Source organism: Syngnathus leptorhynchus, chromosome 11, assembly GCF_054491065.1.
Source record: "Syngnathus leptorhynchus isolate UIUO chromosome 11, UIUO_Slep, whole genome shotgun sequence".
Taxonomy (NCBI): Eukaryota; Metazoa; Chordata; class Actinopteri; order Syngnathiformes; family Syngnathidae; genus Syngnathus; species Syngnathus leptorhynchus.
In genome coordinates this window covers 7,945,138-7,965,905 of record NC_141205.1, presented here as the reverse complement: position 1 = coordinate 7,965,905, position 20,768 = coordinate 7,945,138, and the positions used below count along the sequence as shown (strand labels likewise).

At 40.9% G+C, this 20,768-nt stretch overlaps 3 protein-coding genes and 1 long non-coding RNA gene across 9 annotated transcripts; 2 read left to right on the top strand and 2 right to left on the bottom strand.

Annotated features, from left to right (window-relative positions):
- The first annotated feature begins 1,675 nt into the window (after positions 1 to 1,675).
- On the top strand, positions 1,676 to 6,740 carry LOC147049266 (uncharacterized). The gene is made up of 3 exons (XR_015067644.1): positions 1,676 to 1,735; positions 1,826 to 1,926; positions 5,445 to 6,740. It is a non-coding gene; the product is annotated as an uncharacterized LOC147049266 (long non-coding RNA).
- On the bottom strand, positions 2,135 to 6,065 carry cdkn1a (cyclin dependent kinase inhibitor 1A). Of its 2 annotated transcripts, none has more exons than XM_085925130.1 (3): positions 5,897 to 6,065; positions 3,629 to 4,070; positions 2,135 to 3,391 (listed from the first exon to the last, which is right to left on the bottom strand). In XM_085925130.1, the coding sequence occupies exons 2-3, from the start codon at positions 4,062 to 4,064 to the stop codon at positions 3,336 to 3,338; spliced, it is 492 nt and encodes a 163-aa protein (XP_085781256.1). In that variant the 5' UTR covers positions 4,065 to 4,070; positions 5,897 to 6,065; the 3' UTR covers positions 2,135 to 3,335. The 2 variants fall into 2 exon arrangements, with proteins under 2 accessions (XP_085781256.1, XP_085781254.1); XM_085925128.1 differs by having other exon boundaries at positions 4,220 to 6,026.
- Positions 6,741 to 8,246: 1,506 nt separating the features above from the next.
- On the bottom strand, positions 8,247 to 12,058 carry srsf3b (serine and arginine rich splicing factor 3b). 4 transcript variants are annotated; one of them, XM_085923523.1, is made up of 6 exons: positions 11,930 to 12,058; positions 11,096 to 11,306; positions 10,876 to 11,016; positions 9,045 to 9,083; positions 8,869 to 8,955; positions 8,247 to 8,782 (listed from the first exon to the last, which is right to left on the bottom strand). In XM_085923523.1, exons 2-6 carry the CDS (start codon positions 11,296 to 11,298, stop codon positions 8,755 to 8,757), a joined length of 498 nt encoding a protein of 165 aa, XP_085779649.1. In that variant the 5' UTR covers positions 11,299 to 11,306; positions 11,930 to 12,058; the 3' UTR covers positions 8,247 to 8,754. The 4 variants fall into 4 exon arrangements, with proteins under 4 accessions (XP_085779649.1, XP_085779651.1, XP_085779653.1 ...); XM_085923525.1 differs by having other exon boundaries at positions 11,895 to 12,048; XM_085923527.1 differs by having other exon boundaries at positions 11,988 to 12,046.
- Positions 12,059 to 12,142: 84 nt separating this feature from the next.
- LOC147049264 (S-adenosylhomocysteine hydrolase-like protein 1) lies at positions 12,143 to 20,407 on the top strand. Of its 2 annotated transcripts, XM_085923521.1 has the most exons (17): positions 12,148 to 12,920; positions 14,236 to 14,347; positions 14,419 to 14,562; positions 14,792 to 14,892; positions 15,040 to 15,142; positions 15,505 to 15,599; positions 15,670 to 15,776; positions 15,853 to 15,969; positions 16,511 to 16,574; positions 16,663 to 16,751; positions 16,901 to 16,971; positions 17,038 to 17,132; positions 17,217 to 17,315; positions 17,424 to 17,492; positions 17,608 to 17,686; positions 17,768 to 17,888; positions 18,007 to 20,407. In XM_085923521.1, exons 1-17 carry the CDS (start codon positions 12,741 to 12,743, stop codon positions 18,011 to 18,013), a joined length of 1,653 nt encoding a protein of 550 aa, XP_085779647.1. In that variant the 5' UTR covers positions 12,148 to 12,740; the 3' UTR covers positions 18,014 to 20,407. The 2 variants fall into 2 exon arrangements, with proteins under 2 accessions (XP_085779648.1, XP_085779647.1); XM_085923522.1 differs by lacking the exon at positions 18,007 to 20,407 and having other exon boundaries at positions 12,143 to 12,920; positions 17,768 to 17,892.
- The last annotated feature ends 361 nt before the right edge of the window (positions 20,408 to 20,768 follow it).

Below are 20,768 nucleotides of genomic sequence, written 5' to 3'. Positions count from 1 at the left end.
ACCACCACCTCCTCCTCCTCACCTCCTCTTCCTCCCCCGAGCCCCCCACCCCACCCCGCTCCACCTATCTTCACCCTCAGCCGATTCCTGGCTGACGATCACCTCAGGAGGTCCTATGCGGCTCCATTGTTGACGCCGTCGACATCTGCAGTCTCCTCGGCTCCTCTTCCTCGCACTCTCGGCCGCTCTGATCTAGTTCTCTCTCTCCTTTCCTTTTCCTCTCCTCCCCTCCCATCCCCTCCTTTCGGTGCAAATGCTGCCTGTCCTGCCCTGTAATGGAGGTGGGAGCAGATGATGGCGGGGGTGGGGATGGGAGCGAGTTGAGCGCAGGCGTAGCGCCGCCACTGTTGGAGTAGAGGTGTGGGAGGGGCAAAAGGAGAGCAGCAGAAGGGCCTGTGGTGAAAGGGGGGGGGGGGGGGGGGATGCAGTAGAAATTTAAACAATCTAAACCGTTATTGTTAAGAATAAGTTTTTCATTCATTCATTGTACAAGTCATGTTTTAAATGGGATCATGCACAAACATAAATTGTTCACGATTGAGTTACTTTTTGTCCCAACGAGGTCAGAAAATTGCTGAACATGTTGATCATCTTTTTCAAAGTAAAAGTATATTTGCAAAGATTTGATTAAATTGCACGTTATGCTTCGAAGTAAAATGCACAGGTCATGACATTTGCATTCCTTACAATGAGGAATGATTTGAGTTCTGCTTATAGTAGACTGCATAATGTTGGCTGCAACTTAATAATATTGTCATTGTATAATTATAAAAATAATTTAGTGGTCAAATAAATACATAAACAAATAAATAAATAAATAAATAAATAAATACTGCACGCAGAGATGCAAACGTATAATATTTGGAGTCAAGTGCTCTTTCTAAGTATGCACTTTTATCTTTTATCTATCCCCGTCCCCATCTAGCAAGGACGCGAGAGTGATGGCACTCTTATTATAAAAATTGTGTTTAAAATAGAAGTCGGATTGACAGAAATCAGGTCAAGTGCAAGGAAACATCAAAAGCAGAGACACCGTTGATTCGTCTAGGTGGTTAGAGGTTGCCATGGTGATGCTCAGTGCTATGTTGCCCAGGAGACCATGACTCATGACTTAGTTCAGGGACACAGGTGGGGAACCTACAAGCCATGAGAAGCATAAGGTAAGTGAGATTTGATCCAGCCTGTGGTGTCCAACTAACCATTTTCTATAGTGTTTTACCTCATTATGGTCACAAATGAGCTGGAACCCATCCTAGCTGATTTTGGGCAGGAGGCCTGGTAAATCCTATACTAGGCAAACATTTATAACTATGGACTACTTAGTCTTATTATCACTAAGGAAAACTAATAGGTAAAATAGCTAAATATACATATAGCTATTATTGAAAAACATTTTTGTTAATTAAATATGTATATTTATTGATGCTGTTGGGTCAGTGCTTAATTAAATGTGACTAAATGCCCCTTTAAAGGTTTAAATTAGCACCAGATTCACTGATAAACAAATAGACATGAGTCAAAATAAAAACTATTAGTTCCCTCTCTATTGTGTTCACAATCACCCAGTGTAAATGGCAGCAATTTTTTTTAAAGGAAAATAACACGGATTTTCTCAGTTTACGTTTGTACCTTTATTTTGAAGAGCAGAGCTCGTTTTCTACTACTTCCTGTTGTGCTGACGTTAAACTTCCTGCTCACGTCTCAGTTTACGACAAGTTCTCCTTGCTTCTGTGTGGTAAGAATATGTTTTTACTTGTCATATTTTGTGTTGAAAGTCAGGAGACGTCCTTTATCGTGCCTTTCTTTGTTTTTTTTTTTGGTGCAGTTTGACTGTTATATGTAAAGACGCACTGCAAGGTATAGCCGGAAGCAAGGCTGCCGAAACAACTCAAATTTAGCGCCCTTCGAAGCAGAAGGAGAGATGAGGTAAATAAGAGTGTATTATTTGTCTAACAAATGTCATGATTTCCATTTTATTAAGAGCTGCTGTTTGTAATGTTTAAATATTCATTTAATAGTTTTCACGGTGCCATGACGTTGGTGGTTAAAGATTCGAGAATTAAAGTGCACCAGTGGAAAATCTCTGCAGTGCGCCCCTACCATTGGAAATGACAACAGACCAATTAAATTCAGACATTTTATTTTCATTTTGATGTCAATTAACACAACATACAGTACAATAAATAAAGGACAGATTTTTCATTTGTAGCGTTACTCCTAAAACAATATGTAGCAGGCCCTGTGCACGAGCATCAACAAGCAGGAATTACAGTCAATATTTTGGCTCATCATCTCCAGGTTGTCACTTTGTGAGCATTGAAATGACTTTATTTTCCAAACCCACTCAAATTAGCCCGAGCAGCAAGACTGCCGAAATAAGATAGACATAAATAAGAGTGATGCAAACGATTAGCTTTTTATCAGGCATAGAACAACAATTAGTGTAATGAATTGCACACATTAGAGCAAAAGGAGAGGATTGGCACTTCACTCTAGCTTAGTAAATAAGATATGTGCAATATTGCAATGGTTTTTTTTTTCAATTACGCTACTTTATAGTGCTAGTTCTATTAGAAAATTCTCTTTTACTAAATGATTTTTAAATGTGCTACCATCTGGTACTGTACATATTTAGATTGGACAGATTATTAAATGTTAAACAAAGGGGGGAAAAAAACAGGCAGAAGAAAGAACAACACAATAATGCTCGTGTCACATCTAATCTAAGCTAAGCAAATGTGCGTAGAGCACATTAAAACGCTTCAAGCAGCTTTCCTGCATCGAACAATATAAAGTATAAACACACGGTAAGTGCTTTTTGGGGTAGAAAAATATATATAAAACATGATGACTTGTTCCCATCAATGACAAACAACAAAGTAAAAAAAAAAAAAAAAGATGTAAAAAGTGGATTCCAGCAAAGAGGAGCCAATGGACTTTCCATTGTCCGTCATTTGTTGATTTGGTCGAGGCAGATTAGTGTGAACCCTGATGGTGTCTATTTCAAGTAACGGTCATCCTACATTTCTGCCCGTTATTTCAGTCGACACTTTGGGACATTCACTTGATCCAAATGATAAATCCACCAGTGCAAAGATGAACAGTTATCTCTGCAGATCAATTATTAATATCTTGATATCCCCGCCCCACATTTACAATGAATACAAGACCCAAAATTAATCTTAAAGACATGCACGACGGCTGAGGTCCCTTATGTTGTCTCCCGAGAAGCAACTGTCCAGTCTTTGCCCAATTTGGCATTCTTGAGTGTTTTTTGTTGGAATATTGGCACTCTTTTAGGAACGCTGCACCCATTTGGGGGAGAAGGGTGTGAATCACTTGCTGGATTTTAGCGGCATTCCAGCGACTCTTCTCTTTGTCTGATAGAAATCTGTTGAGGTAGAGAGAGGAGAACATTGAGAAGGCAAATCTCAGCAAATCAAACTGCAGATGAGAGCACCACTGCCACCTAATGGAGTGGATGAGCAATTACATATTAATCTAGGATGAAATGGGGCTTGACTGCATGTCACATGCATGTTTTTAAAGTGCGTAAAAAATACCGTTCCATAACATAAAATCATATGTAAAATATTTTGTTACAAATAGCCAGGTGTTGTAAATATACCTGTAATGTTAGTTTGCTTCCTCTTGAGTCCTCCATTCTCCTTCTTCCTTGGCGTTCTCTCCACATTGAAAGGACATTTCTCGGACTTGTTTTCAGGGACGTTCTCCTTCTCGTTCTGTGGCGGCCCCGCCCGGACTCGCTTGGGGTGGACCGTCACCTCTGTTGCCCTTTGACCCGCTGCCTTGCCCAGCATAGTGGATCTGTAGAGTTGTGGCATCTTGGCGCCTGGGACGCTCTCCCACTGGAAATTGCCGCTGGCCAGAGGCTGGTCGGACTTGAAGTCGAAACCCCAGCGCTGCGACGCCTCCTCCAGGTCTTTCCTCAGGGCGGCCTGGTAGTCCGCCCGCAACTGCGCTCTGTCAATTGGGCCGAACAGGTTCCGCCGTGCGGGGCGTTTCCTCAGTGGGTTCGAGATCCGCTTGATATTTGCCATCATTCGACACTAAAAAAAAAAACACAGAAGGTGGTAAAGTCACAAACTCCACCAAAGCTCAATATTTGCTTCATACAAAAAATAACATTTTAACTTTCCAAATCCGATACAACGCAAGTTTGCAGCTATAGCTTCAGACATTTTAAAAAGTGTCTTACCATTGTTCTAAGTTTCCTCGGTGAGTACAACAGCGCATCTGAGATTGCTGTTACTGTGACTCTATTTATAATACTGAGCCTGAGATGTAACTTTCTAGCTCCTCCCACACGAGCGTGACTCGTACATGTCCGGACACAGTTTCACTCAGACATGTAAGGGCAAGTTCTCAAGCTAAAGTTGCATGACTGCACCACTAGGAGGTCCTCTCGGGCAATCTGCATTAAAAGGCGCGCAATGGTCCGATGGTGAAGATCACACAAGGGGGTCATGAAGGGCCAAAGTAAATTAAGCGAATAAAGCAACATCACGATGACGATCGTGATAAGCGATTCGTCGAGGGGGAATACTGGCATGGTACGTTTACCCTAAAAGCTACACAGGAAGGAATCAACTGTATCTTGTGAGAATAATGAGTCATTACACCCATCCAGGAAGGGTTGGGCAGGTCCTATGGTCAATTTAGAAACTTCAGTAACATGGAAAGACATACACATCAAAACTCTGAACATACAGGGATGGCCAGGATTGAGATTCGAACCCAGACCCTCCCACTGCGGTACTCTGATAAGCTCTAAAATATCAAAAGACCTCAAAATCTATATTTGTTGGGTACCATTTTTTTGTGTTGATAGTGTAATGTTTGAGTTTGGAATAAAAAAAAATATATTTTTTTTTAATACAATAATTTTAATTGGATATTTGCCAAAGGTTCTAGTAGAACATATGCACTACTCAATCTGGCCACACGGTGGAGTCAAAGAGGACTGGTGCAATGTGCCAGTTTTCCAGGAATTGAGGCTCATTCATTTGAACTGGAGAGACTATTCTCACGTGTTTTAAAATACACACATGGAAACGGAGTCTGAAAAACTAAAGCTATACATAGAATCATTGTACTCACGGGACTCGTGACTCGTAACTTAACTGACCTCACCCACCCATCTTGAAGACATTTCAAAATGTACTTTGACAAGGCATATGAACACGTAATGGACTTAAGAACATTCTGAGAATGACTTTGGAAAAGTTGACTTTTGACGCCACAATGACATCTCCCACCCTCTTATGACATAAATGGTGACTTGATTCCTGTGAAATGTATGTTTTAATTGGCCTATTAAATAATTGCTATACAATTTAAATGTAATATAAAGACATTTCCAAACCGATTTGAAAAGAATGACATTATGACTAAATTTGAAATTCAAAACGGAAATGACGCAGGAGGACTGCTGGATGGGTGGACCGAAGCGAGGGATTCTAGGCTGTGGCGGGAGAAGGAGAGCCCACCCACCTACTACGCCGGTACACGTGAGTACCCAACTCGTGTCGGCCGACTATGACCTGTCAACTGAGACCGACACGCTCCATTGTCAAACAACACTGGTAAATAACACGTGTAATTTTATAACAAATGAAAATCAAGATAAGTCACTTCAATGTTGGACAGAGGCTGAGATCAACCGGATTCAAATTCCCTGGTTGGCATGTACAAACGTAGTCAATAAGACTGATTCTGATCATGTAATAATCTACCACTACGACATCACTTAACCAGGTGGAACACATTCTTATTTATTCCATAATGCTAATTAGGCAACTTTTAAAAAAAGACAAAATAGCCCAAATTCAAAGTCAAGAACAATTAAAAAAAAAACATAAATCGCTTGACTTACATTGACAGTCTACAGTCGTCTGATCGAAGCCCCGTTCTGTGCTAGTTCAAGTCGTTTGGCTTAAGCCTCTAAAAAAAGGATGACACGTTTCGTGAGGTCACCGACAGACAACTTGATGGTGTCTCAAGTTTTCTCACACGGAGGTTAATCGGGGGGATTTTTTTAGCTGCGATGGGCGGGGAGCTCAGTTTCTAGTGTAGGGGGTGTGGCCTGCTCGGTTCTCACACGTGTATGGAGCCACATGATCACACGTGACACTTGGATCAGTGCTTGAAGGAAATTCCAGCAACTCGCTGTCTGTGTATGCGTGGAAGGTCATTTTGTCAGCATTTTCCCCTCATGGAGACTGACATGTAGTTTGAGGGGGAAAATCTGACAATATTTGAACATAGGAGGTTTGACCCACAACCCTTGATATAATCCAGAGGCAGGCAAATTTGTGCTCACCCAGTTTAGCCTGGGAAATTTTCAAATGTTGCAACCTGTGGTGTATTTGCTGTACTGCATGTGCTATTTTAATAACTTACTCAACAACATAAATATGTACCTCTGTGCTCTTTGACCTCCTTCCCCACTCTGCAAGATTAACCATATGTTCCAGTTTAATAACAATAGGATGAATACATTCAGTTCTTATATGTAGTGAAAACACAGTTTGCTCATCAATCATGCATATGCTTCATTCATTTGGTAAAAATCGGGGTCTGTAAAAAACAGCCAGGTATTGCAAGTATATTTTTTTGTTTGTTGCAAAATTGAATGATAGTCACGTTATCCCACAATTAATGATGTCTAATGTGATGAGCAGATGAAACATTTATAGACTTGTGGTTTGTGAAAGAATTGATGAATTTAATATTTTTTTTTACAACATTTAAAAATACAATCAATACGTTAAAATAAACACTGCAAGCTTTTTTTTTTTTTTATCCAATCCATTTGATACTTTATATGTGCTTAAATGCAGTTCTGTTGTATTTATCCAATCCATTTGATACTTTATATGTGCTTAAATGCAGTTCTGTTGTATTTAACTTTTAATTACAACAAAACAAATCGTATTGGAAACCGGAGTGTAGACAGCAAAATAAAAAAAATAAAAAAATAAAAAGCATTGTCAATGGATGCCGTGTTTTCAACGTGTCACCTCTTCGTGGTCGTCCCATGAGATTCACATCCATCATGTTTATTACATAACAGTGGGTTGGTAAGATACCTTAACTAAAGTAACTGAGTGGATTCCCGCTAATTCATGAGAGCCGCCCTAGTAGAGACCCGTGAGTCACGGCCCACGGATACGTCACAAGTTCGACCCATCTATAGAAGCCTTTGCGCAAATCGTGGAAAGGCGCGCGCAATTTTGAGAGGCTGGCCCCGCTTCTTCCACGTGTGTGTGAGCGCGTTATGCCTCTTCACGTGGAATGTATGCGTGAACATACTGCAAGGGGTGGGACCGAAAAAATGCAATTGGTGGGGCGCGAGATTTAGATCTCAGGGAAAAAAAGAATTTCGGATTATCTTTGAATAAACTCTTCATTAAGCACATCATCATGTGTTCTGCTTTTACAGCTGCTTGCTCAGCTTCTTTAAAATACAAACAGCCCTTTTATAATTATTCCTGATAAGTATTATAACAGTTTTATGTGCAGCATCAATATTTAGTGTGTAGACTTGCATATCCGTATATTATATTATTTTTATTATTATTTATATTTTATATATTTATTATATTAATATTTCTTTGTACATATTGATTATATATGTAACATGACTTATTCCAGTTACACTCATGCATTTGCAATTTTATCAGCCACACAAGGACACCATTATTTGGATGTCTTATCTTTATCTGGGTAAAGGGTTAAAACGCTCAAACAGGCGAATTAGATAACTTACACACAAGAACACCTAAATACACTTGTAACCTTGAAGTGTATTATTGACAACATTCCCGAGTTAGATTCATCCAGTATTCTTCTATGATGGTCCCAACTATTATGACATTGACCCCCCCCCCCCCCCCCGCAGGTTATAGTGAGTGTAATAATGAGTCAGTCATCTAGGAGTGGAGAACTTTTCCTGATAGAAATTCAGGAGAAACCCAAAAGTGACCAGTATAGATGAGTGAAATTACCAGTTGTGCAGCTTCGTTAGCAATATGTGGAAACAGCGCCATCTGTGGGAAACACTGGCCATACTATATTTCCACAAAAGGCACATTTGTAATGAATGCTACAGTTGTCCTATTAAACTGAATTAAAACCAAAATTAACAAACTGCAGGAAGTAGGGGTTTGATTATTGGAACTTACCACATATGAGCAAAGAAAGCAATGAGAGGAAAAGCAGTGTAAACTTGTTTGAAACAACCAGTCTCTTTAATTGAGGGACAATTACACATAGTATCAAAGTACAGAAAATGAAAAATTGATTCAGGTCAACAGATAGGTTTTAATCCACCCACACGTGGATGGAAATCTTCACTATTCCGTAAGAAAGTAGCATGAACGTCAGTTGGCCTTCAATATCGCACCAAGGAATGCGGCACGCAAATTTCTTTCTTCCAAATCCATACACAATGAAACTATGGGTCAAACTACACATCCATTTATAAAAACGGAAAGACCAACACATTTGTTGGGTGATTACTGGTGGAATGCTAAGGTGATGCACTTGCAGGACTGCTATGAAAACATCAGTCCCGTACACACCCCAAAAATTTATGTAAAATGACCATAACAAAATCAGGGAGCCTAAAACTCTTGACGGATAAAAAAAAAAAAAAAAAAAAATCAAAAAACAATGTCTATCACGTGAAAACAAAGTACAACCGTTTTCATCATCTCTCATCCTGTTCTTCTACTTTCGGTCGTTCGATCTGGAGCGACTGTGAAAAGAGAAAGGCACAAAAAAAAGTTGCCGTTTAGTCAACGCACCGCTGAAAGCTCCGGTCGTATTTGAAAGCATATGTACCTCCTTGACCGAGAGAAGGACCTTGAAGGTTTGTGGTTCCTGTCCCGAGAGAGGGACCGCTCCCTCCTCCTGTCTCTAGAGAAAGACCTGCATAAAATAAACAAACAACCCGTTCAATCTACTGATACATGGGCCCGATTATCACGGTGGAAGCCCGAGTTTGAAAAAGAACATACCTGCTGCGGCTGCGACTGAAGCTCCTCCTGCGTGGAGATCTGTGTGGGGGGAAAATATGAAAATGTTAAAAACTTCAACTGATGCATCCCTCATTGGCTAGACCTTTACACACAACCCATGTTAGTTTGTGGACCCCCTTCAGGACTGGACTAAGGTTTTACAAACTATATTGCGCACGACACCCTTCAGAAGGTCTCACCTAACCCACGGGACAAGGGTCCATTCAACAACTACCGTTAGAATTGCAAATAAAGCCAAAGCCTCGACATGAGCCAACTAATAACACCAACTGGCCCTACGTGAAGATAGGAAGCCACCCCACGGACTGACACTTTTGTAGGATTAACGTCTTACTGGTCCACTGCGTGTTCACCGAGACAACGTTTGGAAACAACCAAGTAGCCAAATTAATTCAGTATAAATGAGTTGATAACTATGCTCAAACCCCGTTATACGATAACTGGACAAGTTTCCAGACATTTCTTGGTGGGCCCTTCATCTTTTCTTTTGGGGGGAAAAAAAGAAGTTACAGTAATGGGTGAGGACAAAAATGACAAACTTGTATGTTAAAAAAAAAAAAACCTCTAAACCAGCTGTCTCTTCACTTTTCAAACTGTTATCAGTGTACTGAATGAAGCAGGAAAACTTACTAGTATTTTTGGTTTTCAACAAGCTAGATATGACGAAAGGGAGGCAGACTGTAGGCCGGGTAGGAAGAATTGGCAGAATAGGCCTGGCCAGATGCTGCGAGGTGATAAGCCGGCAGGCAGGCGGGCGGGCGGGGGGGCGTGTCTGGCTGCGGCTTTTTTCCTGCTTTAATTGGTTAGCCGAAGGCTGCCGCTGGTAGGTTGTCGACATTTGGAAACGCGATACGCTGATTGGAATGTGAGGTGGGCCGCTGCCGTTTGGGTTAAGGTTGAAGGAGGAGGTGGCTGAGAAGAGCATGATGAAGAACCAATGGCCTGGTGCAACCTGACGACTGGCCATGCCTGGGTCATGTGACAGCACCAGTCAAGCTGATTGAGGCACGATGGTCAGCAGTCACATGATGCTGAAAGAGGACTAGTTGATTGACTCTGAGGGTGGTGAGAAGAGGCATGGTGGTGGCTCTGCAACGGGTTTCATTCTTATTAATATATATGGAAAATAAAAAGCATCCTCAATCAAAAAGGAAATGCATCACATTTGGCACTCTTACCCCCTTCTCCCAGTTTAACTACTTTTGGGTGATTTCATACAGTCAATGTGGAAACAACCTCTTGAGTCGATTGCCGACTCGGTGCTTAAAGCTTACCGTCTATCGTTTCATCGAGAAAACTGCTAGACGATGCAGTCCCAGCAAAGTGATGAAGTTAACTTTGGGTCAAATATATTAGAAGTGTAAAAATGAAAAATCTAGTCTGAAAATATTAATGGGAGATAAGAGATATTTTTGGTGCAATTTGGTTTTAGCCTGACGTTTTGGAACGGAGCTTCTACTGCATTGGAAATAGCATCGAGACCATCTCCAGCCTAAGACTTTTAAAATGAGCAAGACGAAGTACCAAAACATACAGGATGTAGTCAAATCACTTCGCAGGGACTACAAAATGTAATGGAAGCTTCTATTTTCATCTTATACTAATATTGCTTCGATTTAATTGTCCCTATAAAATGATACTGTCACCGATATTGATAACAAGCCTTTAGAAATGGAACAATCACACATAAAAAGACAAAAACTAACCCAAATTTGGAAAGTATCCCGCGAATGACAGTGACGGCAGAAATTGCCATGATTACAAATGTAGGCTATGGCCGACCAAAGTCAAAAACATCTCGTAGTGTCACCTTCGCCTGGCCGGTGGACTACGCCGCCTGTAATCATCTCGGTCTCGGGGGCGTCTGCTCCACGATGGCGGGGCGCCGCGGGAGCGACTGCGTTTCTCCCCGTTGGACAGCTCTACTCGCACACGGCAACCGCACAATGTTCTAGACAAACCAGACAATATGAAATGCGACAATTAGTTTCCATCATCCTGATTGTATCTCACTTGGGCTCAATTCCTACCTTCCGTCAAGCTCTCGCACCGCATCAGTAGCATCTCTGGGGTCTTCAAATTCCACAAAGGCAAAGCCTGGGGGGTTTCTCGCCACCCACACACTGCGGAGAGGCCCATAGTAACTGAATGACCTTTCTAACTCTGTCTTGTTTCCATTGTTGCCCAGATTTCCAACGTAGACTTTGCAGTCAAGTGGACATTCACGGTGCATGGCTGGATCTGTAAAACGTCAAAGTAGGATGTTTAAAATTAAGGATCTCTTACTGGTTTAAATTACAATCACTTGATCATATTAATATGGCAGTTTACATGAACATTTAAGATGTGACAAATTATTTCGAGCGGGAAAAAAAAAGCAACATGTTAAGGACAAAAACACATCGATTGAATGATGCATTGATATTTAGCTTTTACAATACAGTCATATAATAATAGAAACATCCTTCATCACATACCGTCTTGGAGGTAGGACAATCAGAAAAGGCCCCGGCCTATTTTTCAAGATCGGCTATGCTAGTCTTAGCGTAAAAAAAAGGAGTTGTTCCCGGAGTCTCACAGTTAAAGAATCGTCCATGAGTAACATAATCAACGAAATGGTGTTGCTCCATCTCAGCCATTTAAATGTGTAATTCGCATAAAACGGCATTGTTTTGTCCCGTCGAAACTAACGGCTAGCATGAGAACAGCTAAAATGGCCGTCGCCTGTTTCAAGGCCTCACCCTTCGGTCACAGAAAGCAAACAAAGGATCAAATATTTGTTTCCGATTAATAACACGAACAATGATGCAAGGCTACATGCTCACGTACATGATGATGATGATGACGATGAAAAAGCTTCCTACCTTATCGGTGTTGATAAGGAGTTTGATTTGCTTTGCGCTTTCTTGGAACGTAATGTACCTTTTCCGCTGTCGATGGAAAATGGCGTGTTGTATCGTCCGCATCCAGTTACCCTCGTCGTCCTGGGTGGGTGGGCGGGGCAAGTTTAGGTCCCCTCGCTCCGACATAAAATGCAACTGGGTCATTTCCACGTAATGCCAATGATAACGTTAGACATGTATATTTTGGGAATTAAGCTATTTTTATTTCCATCAAAATTTTAACTTTATGCTGAATCGGCCATGCTTGAAGTCCTACTTAAAAAAAAAACCGTATTGACGGTTTGAATACATTCAAAGAAAAAAAAAAAGGAAAAGGAAACAAAAAATAATGTACAAATTCAGGAGCATGTTGTTGTCTTGAACATTCGCAAATTAGAATCATCAAAAGATACAAAATATTAGGAGTTGCAGAATTCCAACATTTTTACGGTCCCATGAACGCTTCTTGTCGAGGGAAACGCCCCCTCAGCCCGTTAGCCGCCGCCCACAAACTCACTCAGCTGGGGCAGCAGGTGACAGTTGAGCCCGTCCGAGGAACAACACGACCGCACTCAGGCTACCAACATAATAGCGAAAAGTCGATACTTTACACTATACACAGCGTCATTTGAGAATCCTTTCCCCCCCCTCGTTGATACCACAAAGCTCGCAAGCATTTGTCCAGACATCGTCTGACGTCGACAAGCGAAGAGACGAAGGACTTAATCAGTACGACGTACCGAAGGCTTTCGTTCTTGTCCTGGTAACTACTGACGGGCCGCCGCCGCCGACAATGTCAGAACCAACCGCGGAGGTAAAGCTGGAGGTGAAGCAAGCGAGCAAAGAGGTGAAAGAGAGCGAAAACGTGGCCGAGAAATATTCGGTCATGACGGTGAGCAAGAACACCGAGATGAACATGGAAGAGTTGTCGTCCGCCTTCAGCGCTGTGCCCACTCACAAGCCGGTTAAAAAGGTAACTACGCTGTTAGAAGATCGAAACACATCGAGGATTGGTCGTGCTACATTTTGTGACCTATTTCAGGGAATAATCGTTTAATGTGTGTAACACCCGGCTAATCTAAACTCTACCAACTGGATTTATGTCTCTTTAAGCCCTATAACTAGCTTCTGGTTCACTTCAGCCAATAGATAAATATCTACCTTTTTCAGGAGCATTATTTAATTTTATAATATGTCTTAATATTTCCCCGATTCAACTATATGAATTGACTGAGTTTTTTTTTTGAATCAGCTACACAACAGCAAAATGTATTTTCATTTCTTGCAATGCCACATCCATCCTTTGGCCTTACACGTTAAGGTTTCGTGTGACTCAGACAAGATGATCGTGGAGACACTTAGTCTGAACAGTCCACTGAGGAAAAATAAGGGTAGATAAACCCAAGAAGATGGAGTGTCTTGTGCACAGGCACACTGTAAACTCTACTGTTGTATTTGATACATGCGTGACGGCTAATACGAAGCGAACACTGTGCTTGTTTGTTCCACATGATCAAAGAGTAGAAGGAAGTAAGTCCTTGAAATATTGTAAAGCCAATGAAAAGTATCTTTGTTGAAGCTGTAGCGTACTAGAGAAGACCAGTTTTTAAAAAAAACAAAACACTTTAACCAGGCTCATCAGAAATCTATGTCCAATCTTTAACCCAGAAAGTTTGTTCTGGAGTTATACTTTCACATCCTCTTTCCTTTTTTTTTTTTTTTTTTTTTTTTTTAAAGTGACAAAATGCGTTGCATCACAAATCCCTGAACAGTTTTTTGTGTTTTGGAAGAAACATAGTTTGAATTAAAGATTGTCATTTAACTAAATTACCTTGACTAAATTTGAGGAAAATATTTTTAATTTCATCAAATTAACAGGATAGCAGTCCCTGTGTGACTCTTCCTTTCCCTTATCTCCATGTAAATCTTACTTTGGGACTGTGCCAGCCAGTGTGTGGTGAAGTATGCTTGTGTCTTGCCAGGTACATCTCAAGTAAACCACTTTGTTCTTTGTTACCACGGTATGTTATTTACACTGGTATGCAGGGAGTTTAGCGGTCGTGCCTAGAAACCGACGATGGATCACGTTTGAAAACCCGGGCGGTGAAGCTCAACGACTGGAATTGCATCTGAAAGCTTATACTCTTGCTCAGAATGTTGCTTCATGGTGTGAATATTCCAGTGTCTGTTGAGTTTCGGAAAGGTCATTTATCATGATGCGGGTCTATCTGCAAATCTGATTGCTGTTTAGATCCCAGTTTTTCCAATTCTTTATGATGAACTTTCAGCAAATCCAGTTTGTGGAGGACAAGCAGGAGTTCAGCCGGTTCCCCACCAAGGCAGGCCGTCGTTCCCTGTCCCGCTCCATTTCCCAGTCGTCCACCGACAGCTACAGCTCAGGTAAGACCCCGCCATCTAACTTTTGTCCTCAAAAGTAATGACTTTTTTGTCTTCTGTATCTCACTTCCCAGCTGCGTCCTACACAGACAGCTCAGACGACGAAACTTCACCTCGGGACAAAACACAGATCAACTCCAAGGGCAGCAGTGACTTCTGCGTCAAGAACATTAAACAAGCAGAGTTTGGGAGACGTGAGATTGAGATTGCCGAACAAGGTAGTCATGACTAGCATGTCATACTTTTTATTGTTGTGGTTCGTAGTTCACCGTGATATTGAGCAAATCAGGATTTGGGGATTCACAAAAGCCATAACTTGGATGCCCACCAAATCATTTGCATATATATCAGGAGCAGCATGAAAATAATACCATAAATCCTTTGCCTTGGGTATTTGTAACTCTCCTCCACTGCTCTCACTCATCTCTCCTAACGTTCTGTTCTCAGACATGTCGGCACTGATCGCTCTCCGGAAGCGAGCACAGAGTGAGAAACCATTGGCAGGCGCCAAAATTGTGGGCTGCACTCACATCACGGCACAGACCGCAGTAAGATATTCTTTGATATTCAATTTGAGCCCAAATCGGAATTTTTGTTCCATTTGAATGATATTGAATCAATTGTGGTGTTTATTTACATAGCGTAAGAGCATAGAGAGCATCACTTTCTCAAACTACTCCCGTGTGTGGTTTTAGGTGCTGATTGAGACGCTGGTGGCTCTTGGGGCTCAGTGCCGCTGGACTGCCTGCAACATTTACTCGACACAAAATGAAGTGGCCGCTGCTCTGTCAGAGATAGGTAAACATTCAGAACAGATTCAATTCATTGAAGGTCACTGCTATGGGCCCATAAATACTCTGGCTTGGATACAGTACAAAAAGTCACTGTCCCATGTTATTACTTTGGAGATAGACAACGGGACCTCCGATGGGCCTGTTATGGGAACCAGGGAACTTAATGAAAACATTATCAGGCGGTTGCTACGTGGTGGTCAAAGTATGTCATTTATTTCACTTTGATTGATTTGTGCTCTGGCGTGTTAATGGCTTGCAACAAAGTTAGGACAAACTACTCGAAGAGTGCAGGAGTAGCCCTGCATATAACTCACCAAATGCAATCATTGTGGGAAATTTGGATGTTACCTATGTGCTATATTTCAGGTGTAGCCGTGTTTGCCTGGAAGGGGGAGTCTGAGGATGATTTCTGGTGGTGTATCGACCGCTGTGTCAACACTGAAGGATGGCAGCCTAATATGGTAGTCGAACAACATCGGAGGCTCGAGTCGAAAATGTATACCGTTCAACTGAGAAATAGTTTCCTGCTAGATCCTGGACGATGGAGGTGACCTGACACACTGGATGTACAAGAAATACCCAAATGTCTTCAAGAAAATCCGAGGCATCGTAGAGGAAAGCGTCACTGGGGTTCACAGGTTATCTGTTACTAACATCAATACACAAGCGTAATATTCAAACAATGTGACAACACATCTTGTCTTCTCTTTCCAGGCTGTATCAGCTCTCCAAAGCGGGCAAACTGTGCGTGCCAGCCATGAATGTGAACGATTCTGTGACGAAGCAGAAGTTTGACAACCTTTACTGCTGCAGAGAGTCTATCTTGGACGGGTGAGTGGGTCTGATGTGTGAGTTTGTGTAGGCTGAGCGAGATAGTCATGTCCATACAATTGTACAGAATGTTTGTTTGGCAGCTCTATAGAGACTTCAGATGCCATGAAAACTTGACAGCGCTCCAAACTATATTAGCTCTGTTAATTTTCACCAAGGCTTCGAAGGTCTTTTGCAACACATCTACAGCTCTGTAAGCTTTCAACTGTCCTACTGCCTGCCACTTGGCAATTTATTGTTTCCCTCTGATTAATAATCGGCCAGAAGGCCTGTTGTCTTATAGCAATTGTTCCCTCATCAAACCCATACAAAGGCCACACTGAAAAAAAATCAAACTTATTTATGGCTATGAAGGTGAAGGCCATTGCATTTGAAATTTTAGATTAGAGAACACAGGACTGTCATTTATTGTGCCGCAGTACATTCAGTGCAACAAGACAGACTGTTCAGTCCAACGCTGACTCAGCTGATTTAAATTCACTGACAGGCCTTTTCCCTCCTCCACACAATGTGATAATGTTCTGCCCCTGTTGTTTTCAAGCTTGAAGAGAACCACAGATGTCATGTTTGGAGGCAAGCAAGTGGTTGTGTGCGGTTACGGTGAGGTGAGATGCGTCATTTAATCTCGTGTAATAACCTCATGCCGACGTCTCTTCATGATGCAGCGTACAATACATTCTTTTATCTTTGTAGGTTGGAAAAGGTTGCTGTGCTGCATTGAAAGCTCTCGGGGCTATTGTCTACATCACGGAGATCGATCCCATTTGTGCCCTGCAAGCTTGGTGAGCAAAACAAAAAAACAGTATTTGTTGGAAACCAAAATCAGAAATCTAGTCCAGCTAACCAAAACGACGTATTGCTCAAAACATTTCCAACCGCATTTTTTTTTTCCATTGTGGTGATGCAACCTCTTTTTGTTGCGTATGAACAGCATGGATGGATTCAGAGTTGTCAAGCTGAATGAGGTCATTCGCCACGTTGATATCACCATCACATGCACTGGTAACTCCACTCAACATCGAGCTGTGTCCACTGTGTACGCTCACAGTTGGGTGTACCTTTCCGCAGGAAACAAGAATGTGGTGACCAGAGACCAGCTGGACCGTATGAAAAATGGCTCCATTGTGTGCAACATGGGCCACTCAAATACTGAGATTGATGTGGTAAAAAAAATAGCGATTTATAAATGGAGTATTTTAACTCAATATTTATTCCAGATGTCAACGTATGATTGAAACTCCCTCCAGGCAAGCCTTCGCACCCCCGAGCTGACATGGGAGAGGGTGCGTTCGCAGGTCGATCACGTCATTTGGCCCGACGGCAAGAGAGTTATTCTGCTAGCTGAAGTGAGCGGACATATGTAATAGATACATTCATTGCTCTTATTTATAGGGTGGAATTTGAAAGTATGTACATGTAGGAAAGGCAATCCAAACTGCTGTTGCTTTTTTTAGGGACGCCTCCTCAATCTCAGCTGCTCCACTGTTCCAACCTTTGTGCTGTCCATCACCGCCACCACTCAGGTAATAGCATCTTTTTCATCTTGTTTTTTTGGGGGGGGAATTAAAATATTGTAGCTAGTAGTAAACCTGCACTTGAGTTACATTTAGATATTTTTTTTATACTTCCTTTTTTCAGGCCCTGGCCCTGATAGAGTTGTACAATGCTCCAGAAGGACGATACAAGCAAGATGTTTACCTGCTCCCGAAAAAAATGGGTAAGGACGGTTAAGGATTGTAGCTTACGGAAATGATGGAAGAATCTTTCAGTCTTTAAGACTTGAAAATCTGCGTTCCAGATGAATACGTGGCCAGTCTTCACCTTGCAACTTTTGATGCCCACCTGACGGAGCTTAGCGATGAGCAGGCAAAATATTTGGGCCTGAATAAGAACGGTCCTTTCAAACCCAACTACTACAGGTAAGTGTTGACTATCTCTTTTAACCCAAAAAAGAAATTGCTTAAATGTGCAAAATTGAAGGAGTAACTTCTCCCCCCCCCCTCCCTCTCAACTGAATTTGTCATTTGTTCTCCACAGGTACTAGCTTGCAAAAAGCGACACCTCGGCACACCCATGTGTTGATGACAGCCAAGACACAAGACCTGTTCGTGTATGTCCTATTTCGTAGTCTACGCAAGAAGACATTTTAGTGTATGTTCATATTTGTCTCATCTACTTTATTTCACAGAAATGTCCGCGGTAGTCCACATTAACACACCAATGTATTTAGAATTTTGTGCCAAATAACTAAAAAAGGGAAGGCTCACATATTTAAAATAGTAATGGTTCACTTTATGTGATGAAAAGAAATTAATTAATTCCCTGGGATGTGATTTTTTATAACCTTGTGCAAGGGAATCTATGAAATCTTTTAACCTGACTGATACTTGTATTTGGCCATCAACATTATGCACGAGATAGATGGCCATTGTCAACGGCAAGTCTAACCTTGTCTAATTTGAACAAGAATGAGTCATTAATATTATATGGAACAAACAACAGTATTGGTTTGCAAATATTATTCAATAATCCAATTGAAATTGAAATTTTTAAGTTTGCAATTTTATTGTTGTTGGCATTTGATACCGTCCTGTAGGCGAAAAACCCCAAGTGATGTTACTCGCTGACTGAATTACATTCCAAATGATAAGCTAGTGAAGAAATCTTCTTGCCTCTGTAGTGTCAAGTCTCTGTGAACAATCACCACCTGTATGTAAACAAAATCTAGTACTTTATGATCCCAGAAGATTTGAAGAATAATAAGATGGTGCATGCAACTCAGGGCGGTTAAAAACAGTAATGTCTATAGCAGGGGTCACCAACTTTTTGGAAACTGAGAGCTACTCTTTTGGATACTGATTAAAGTGTTTGTATTTGTCTATGTTAAAACATGATAAGGATATCTCACATGACTCATTTAAGCATGTTGGAAAAAGATAAATTATGATGCAACACTTTATTCCTATTAATCTAGCCTCCAAGTGTTGACGTTTTCAAAGGATCACTTCTGCAACATTCCCAGGAAATTACTGGTGGGCAAATTTTAAACAGGTCCATGAGCTCTTCACATTGGTGACTTCTGACCTATAAGCGTTGATGTCAGTCTTGGGATATAATCAAATCGATGAAATGAAGTAGTCCACTGTGAAAGCGTATCGCTGCGTATTCTATTGTGTCTAGAACACGTGAGTCACACACTGCATGCTCTGCAAATTCTAGAACATTATTTTGTACTGTATACATAGCCACCATCTTGGTGGACTTTCTAAAAACACAACACACCCATCCACAAAATATACCATGTGAGATTAGTCAATAGATTTTCCTCACAATATTTTTGTAACAAAGACATCTGGAACAATGACGAGCTTTGTTGTCTTTTTCGAGCCGTTAGAGTTAGCCGTACACTTGTGCTTTTGCTCTGCTCACGTTTTTCAATGTTACCAATTGTTAGGCTTATTATCACACTATACAATATGATTATTTCTGTACTTGTTGTGTTTTAAATTTTAAAGACCACGTTGAATTATTTAGCTGAGATAGAGCCTTGCTTTTATGTGTTTCCGACATGCATTCGATCTTGTCTTGTTGTATGTGGGCCACCTCATTACTGTCCCAAATGATCAAATCTACTCAATTTTAACATCTTTTAGCAGATTTGTGCATTGATGTTTTTCTTTCAATCTTGGATTTTATTCAAAAATAGTCTTGCGTGAGCTACTATGTCACCTTTGCATTTGTAATCTCAAGAGCATATGAACCAAAGGTAGTTTATTTACGAGGACATCATTGTCAGAAAGCTGAGTGCCGTAACCATGGTTACAGCGCAGCTGACAGTGCCTTGTGACTCAGTACAGTTTGTATCTGCCGTACATGTGTCTGTTTTTGCAAGTATTGCTGATACCAACATGGTGTTCCGCTATGCAGTTTTTGTCTGTTAAAAAATAATTTAATCCTGCAGTGGTGGGGGGAGATCTTACTCATGTATTCATCACAGTAATTTTAAGTGAATACTTAATGTTTTGTTCTCTATTTTACAGCCCTTGTAATTTATTCCTTTAATTCCATGTAATCACAATCAAGACTTTTAATGATGTTTTCCTTATGGCACTTAAAAATGCCTTCAATGGTATATTCATGTTGCTTTGATCAATAATAATGTGTTTTAATTTGTGTTATTTCAAATAACAGGACATATGAATGTGTTTTTTTGGCTGATGGTTGTCAACTGGACGGATATATGCACACCACTGTGAGTTTTAGTTGTACACTTGTAGTCTTTGGCATGGAAGTTATGAATATGATTTATTAGCTTTAAAGTAGGCTTTGAGCACAGTAACTGTATTTAGTTTTAAAATGCAATCGCAACAGAATACTGTATGCTGTGGCAAATCCATGTGCACCGTTCCCTTGAATAAACTGCTGGTAACTTAACAAATGGCTATGGCAAATCATTTCATAATAAGTAATTTGGAAGATGATTAATTTTCCATGTCATATAGCACTAATAAATGACATGAATAATAAACAGGGTGGTCATATGCACTTTAAAGAGACATACAGTCATCCCTCGCTCTTTCACGGCCACGCTGCTTCATGAATTTTTTTTCACAGTGCATTGTGTTACGGCTTAAGAAGAAAAAGACATTTCAGAGCAGAGTCAAGCCGCAGAGTCCCACTATATAGTACATACTTTGTATTGATGATTAAAATTATTATTTTACTGCAGTTATCTGGAAGAAAGTCTTTACTTCTCTTTGTCAAACAAATGCTTGGTTCTGAAAACAAGTTTTGTCCTT

Excerpts from the sequence above, each read along its gene's own strand:
- cdkn1a (XM_085925128.1), bottom strand. Across the intron at positions 3,392-3,628 it reads GAAGCAAACTAACATTACAG|ATTTCTATCAGACAAAGAGA; the intron begins GTATATTTACAA and ends CTACCTCAACAG.
- srsf3b (XM_085923523.1), bottom strand. The coding sequence starts at position 11,298 with ATGCACCGTGAATGTCCACTTGACTGCAAAGTCTACGTTGGAAATCTG. Across the intron at positions 9,084-10,875 it reads AGTCCACCGGCCAGGCGAAG|ATCTCCACGCAGGAGGAGCT; the intron begins GTGACACTACGA and ends CCCCCCACACAG. Across the intron at positions 8,956-9,044 it reads TTCAGTCGCAGCCGCAGCAG|GTCTTTCTCTAGAGACAGGA; the intron begins GTATGTTCTTTT and ends TATTTTATGCAG.
- LOC147049264 (XM_085923521.1), top strand. The coding sequence starts at position 12,741 with ATGTCAGAACCAACCGCGGAGGTAAAGCTGGAGGTGAAGCAAGCGAGC. Across the intron at positions 14,348-14,418 it reads CACCGACAGCTACAGCTCAG|CTGCGTCCTACACAGACAGC; the intron begins GTAAGACCCCGC and ends CTCACTTCCCAG. Across the intron at positions 17,316-17,423 it reads GAGTTATTCTGCTAGCTGAA|GGACGCCTCCTCAATCTCAG; the intron begins GTGAGCGGACAT and ends TGCTTTTTTTAG.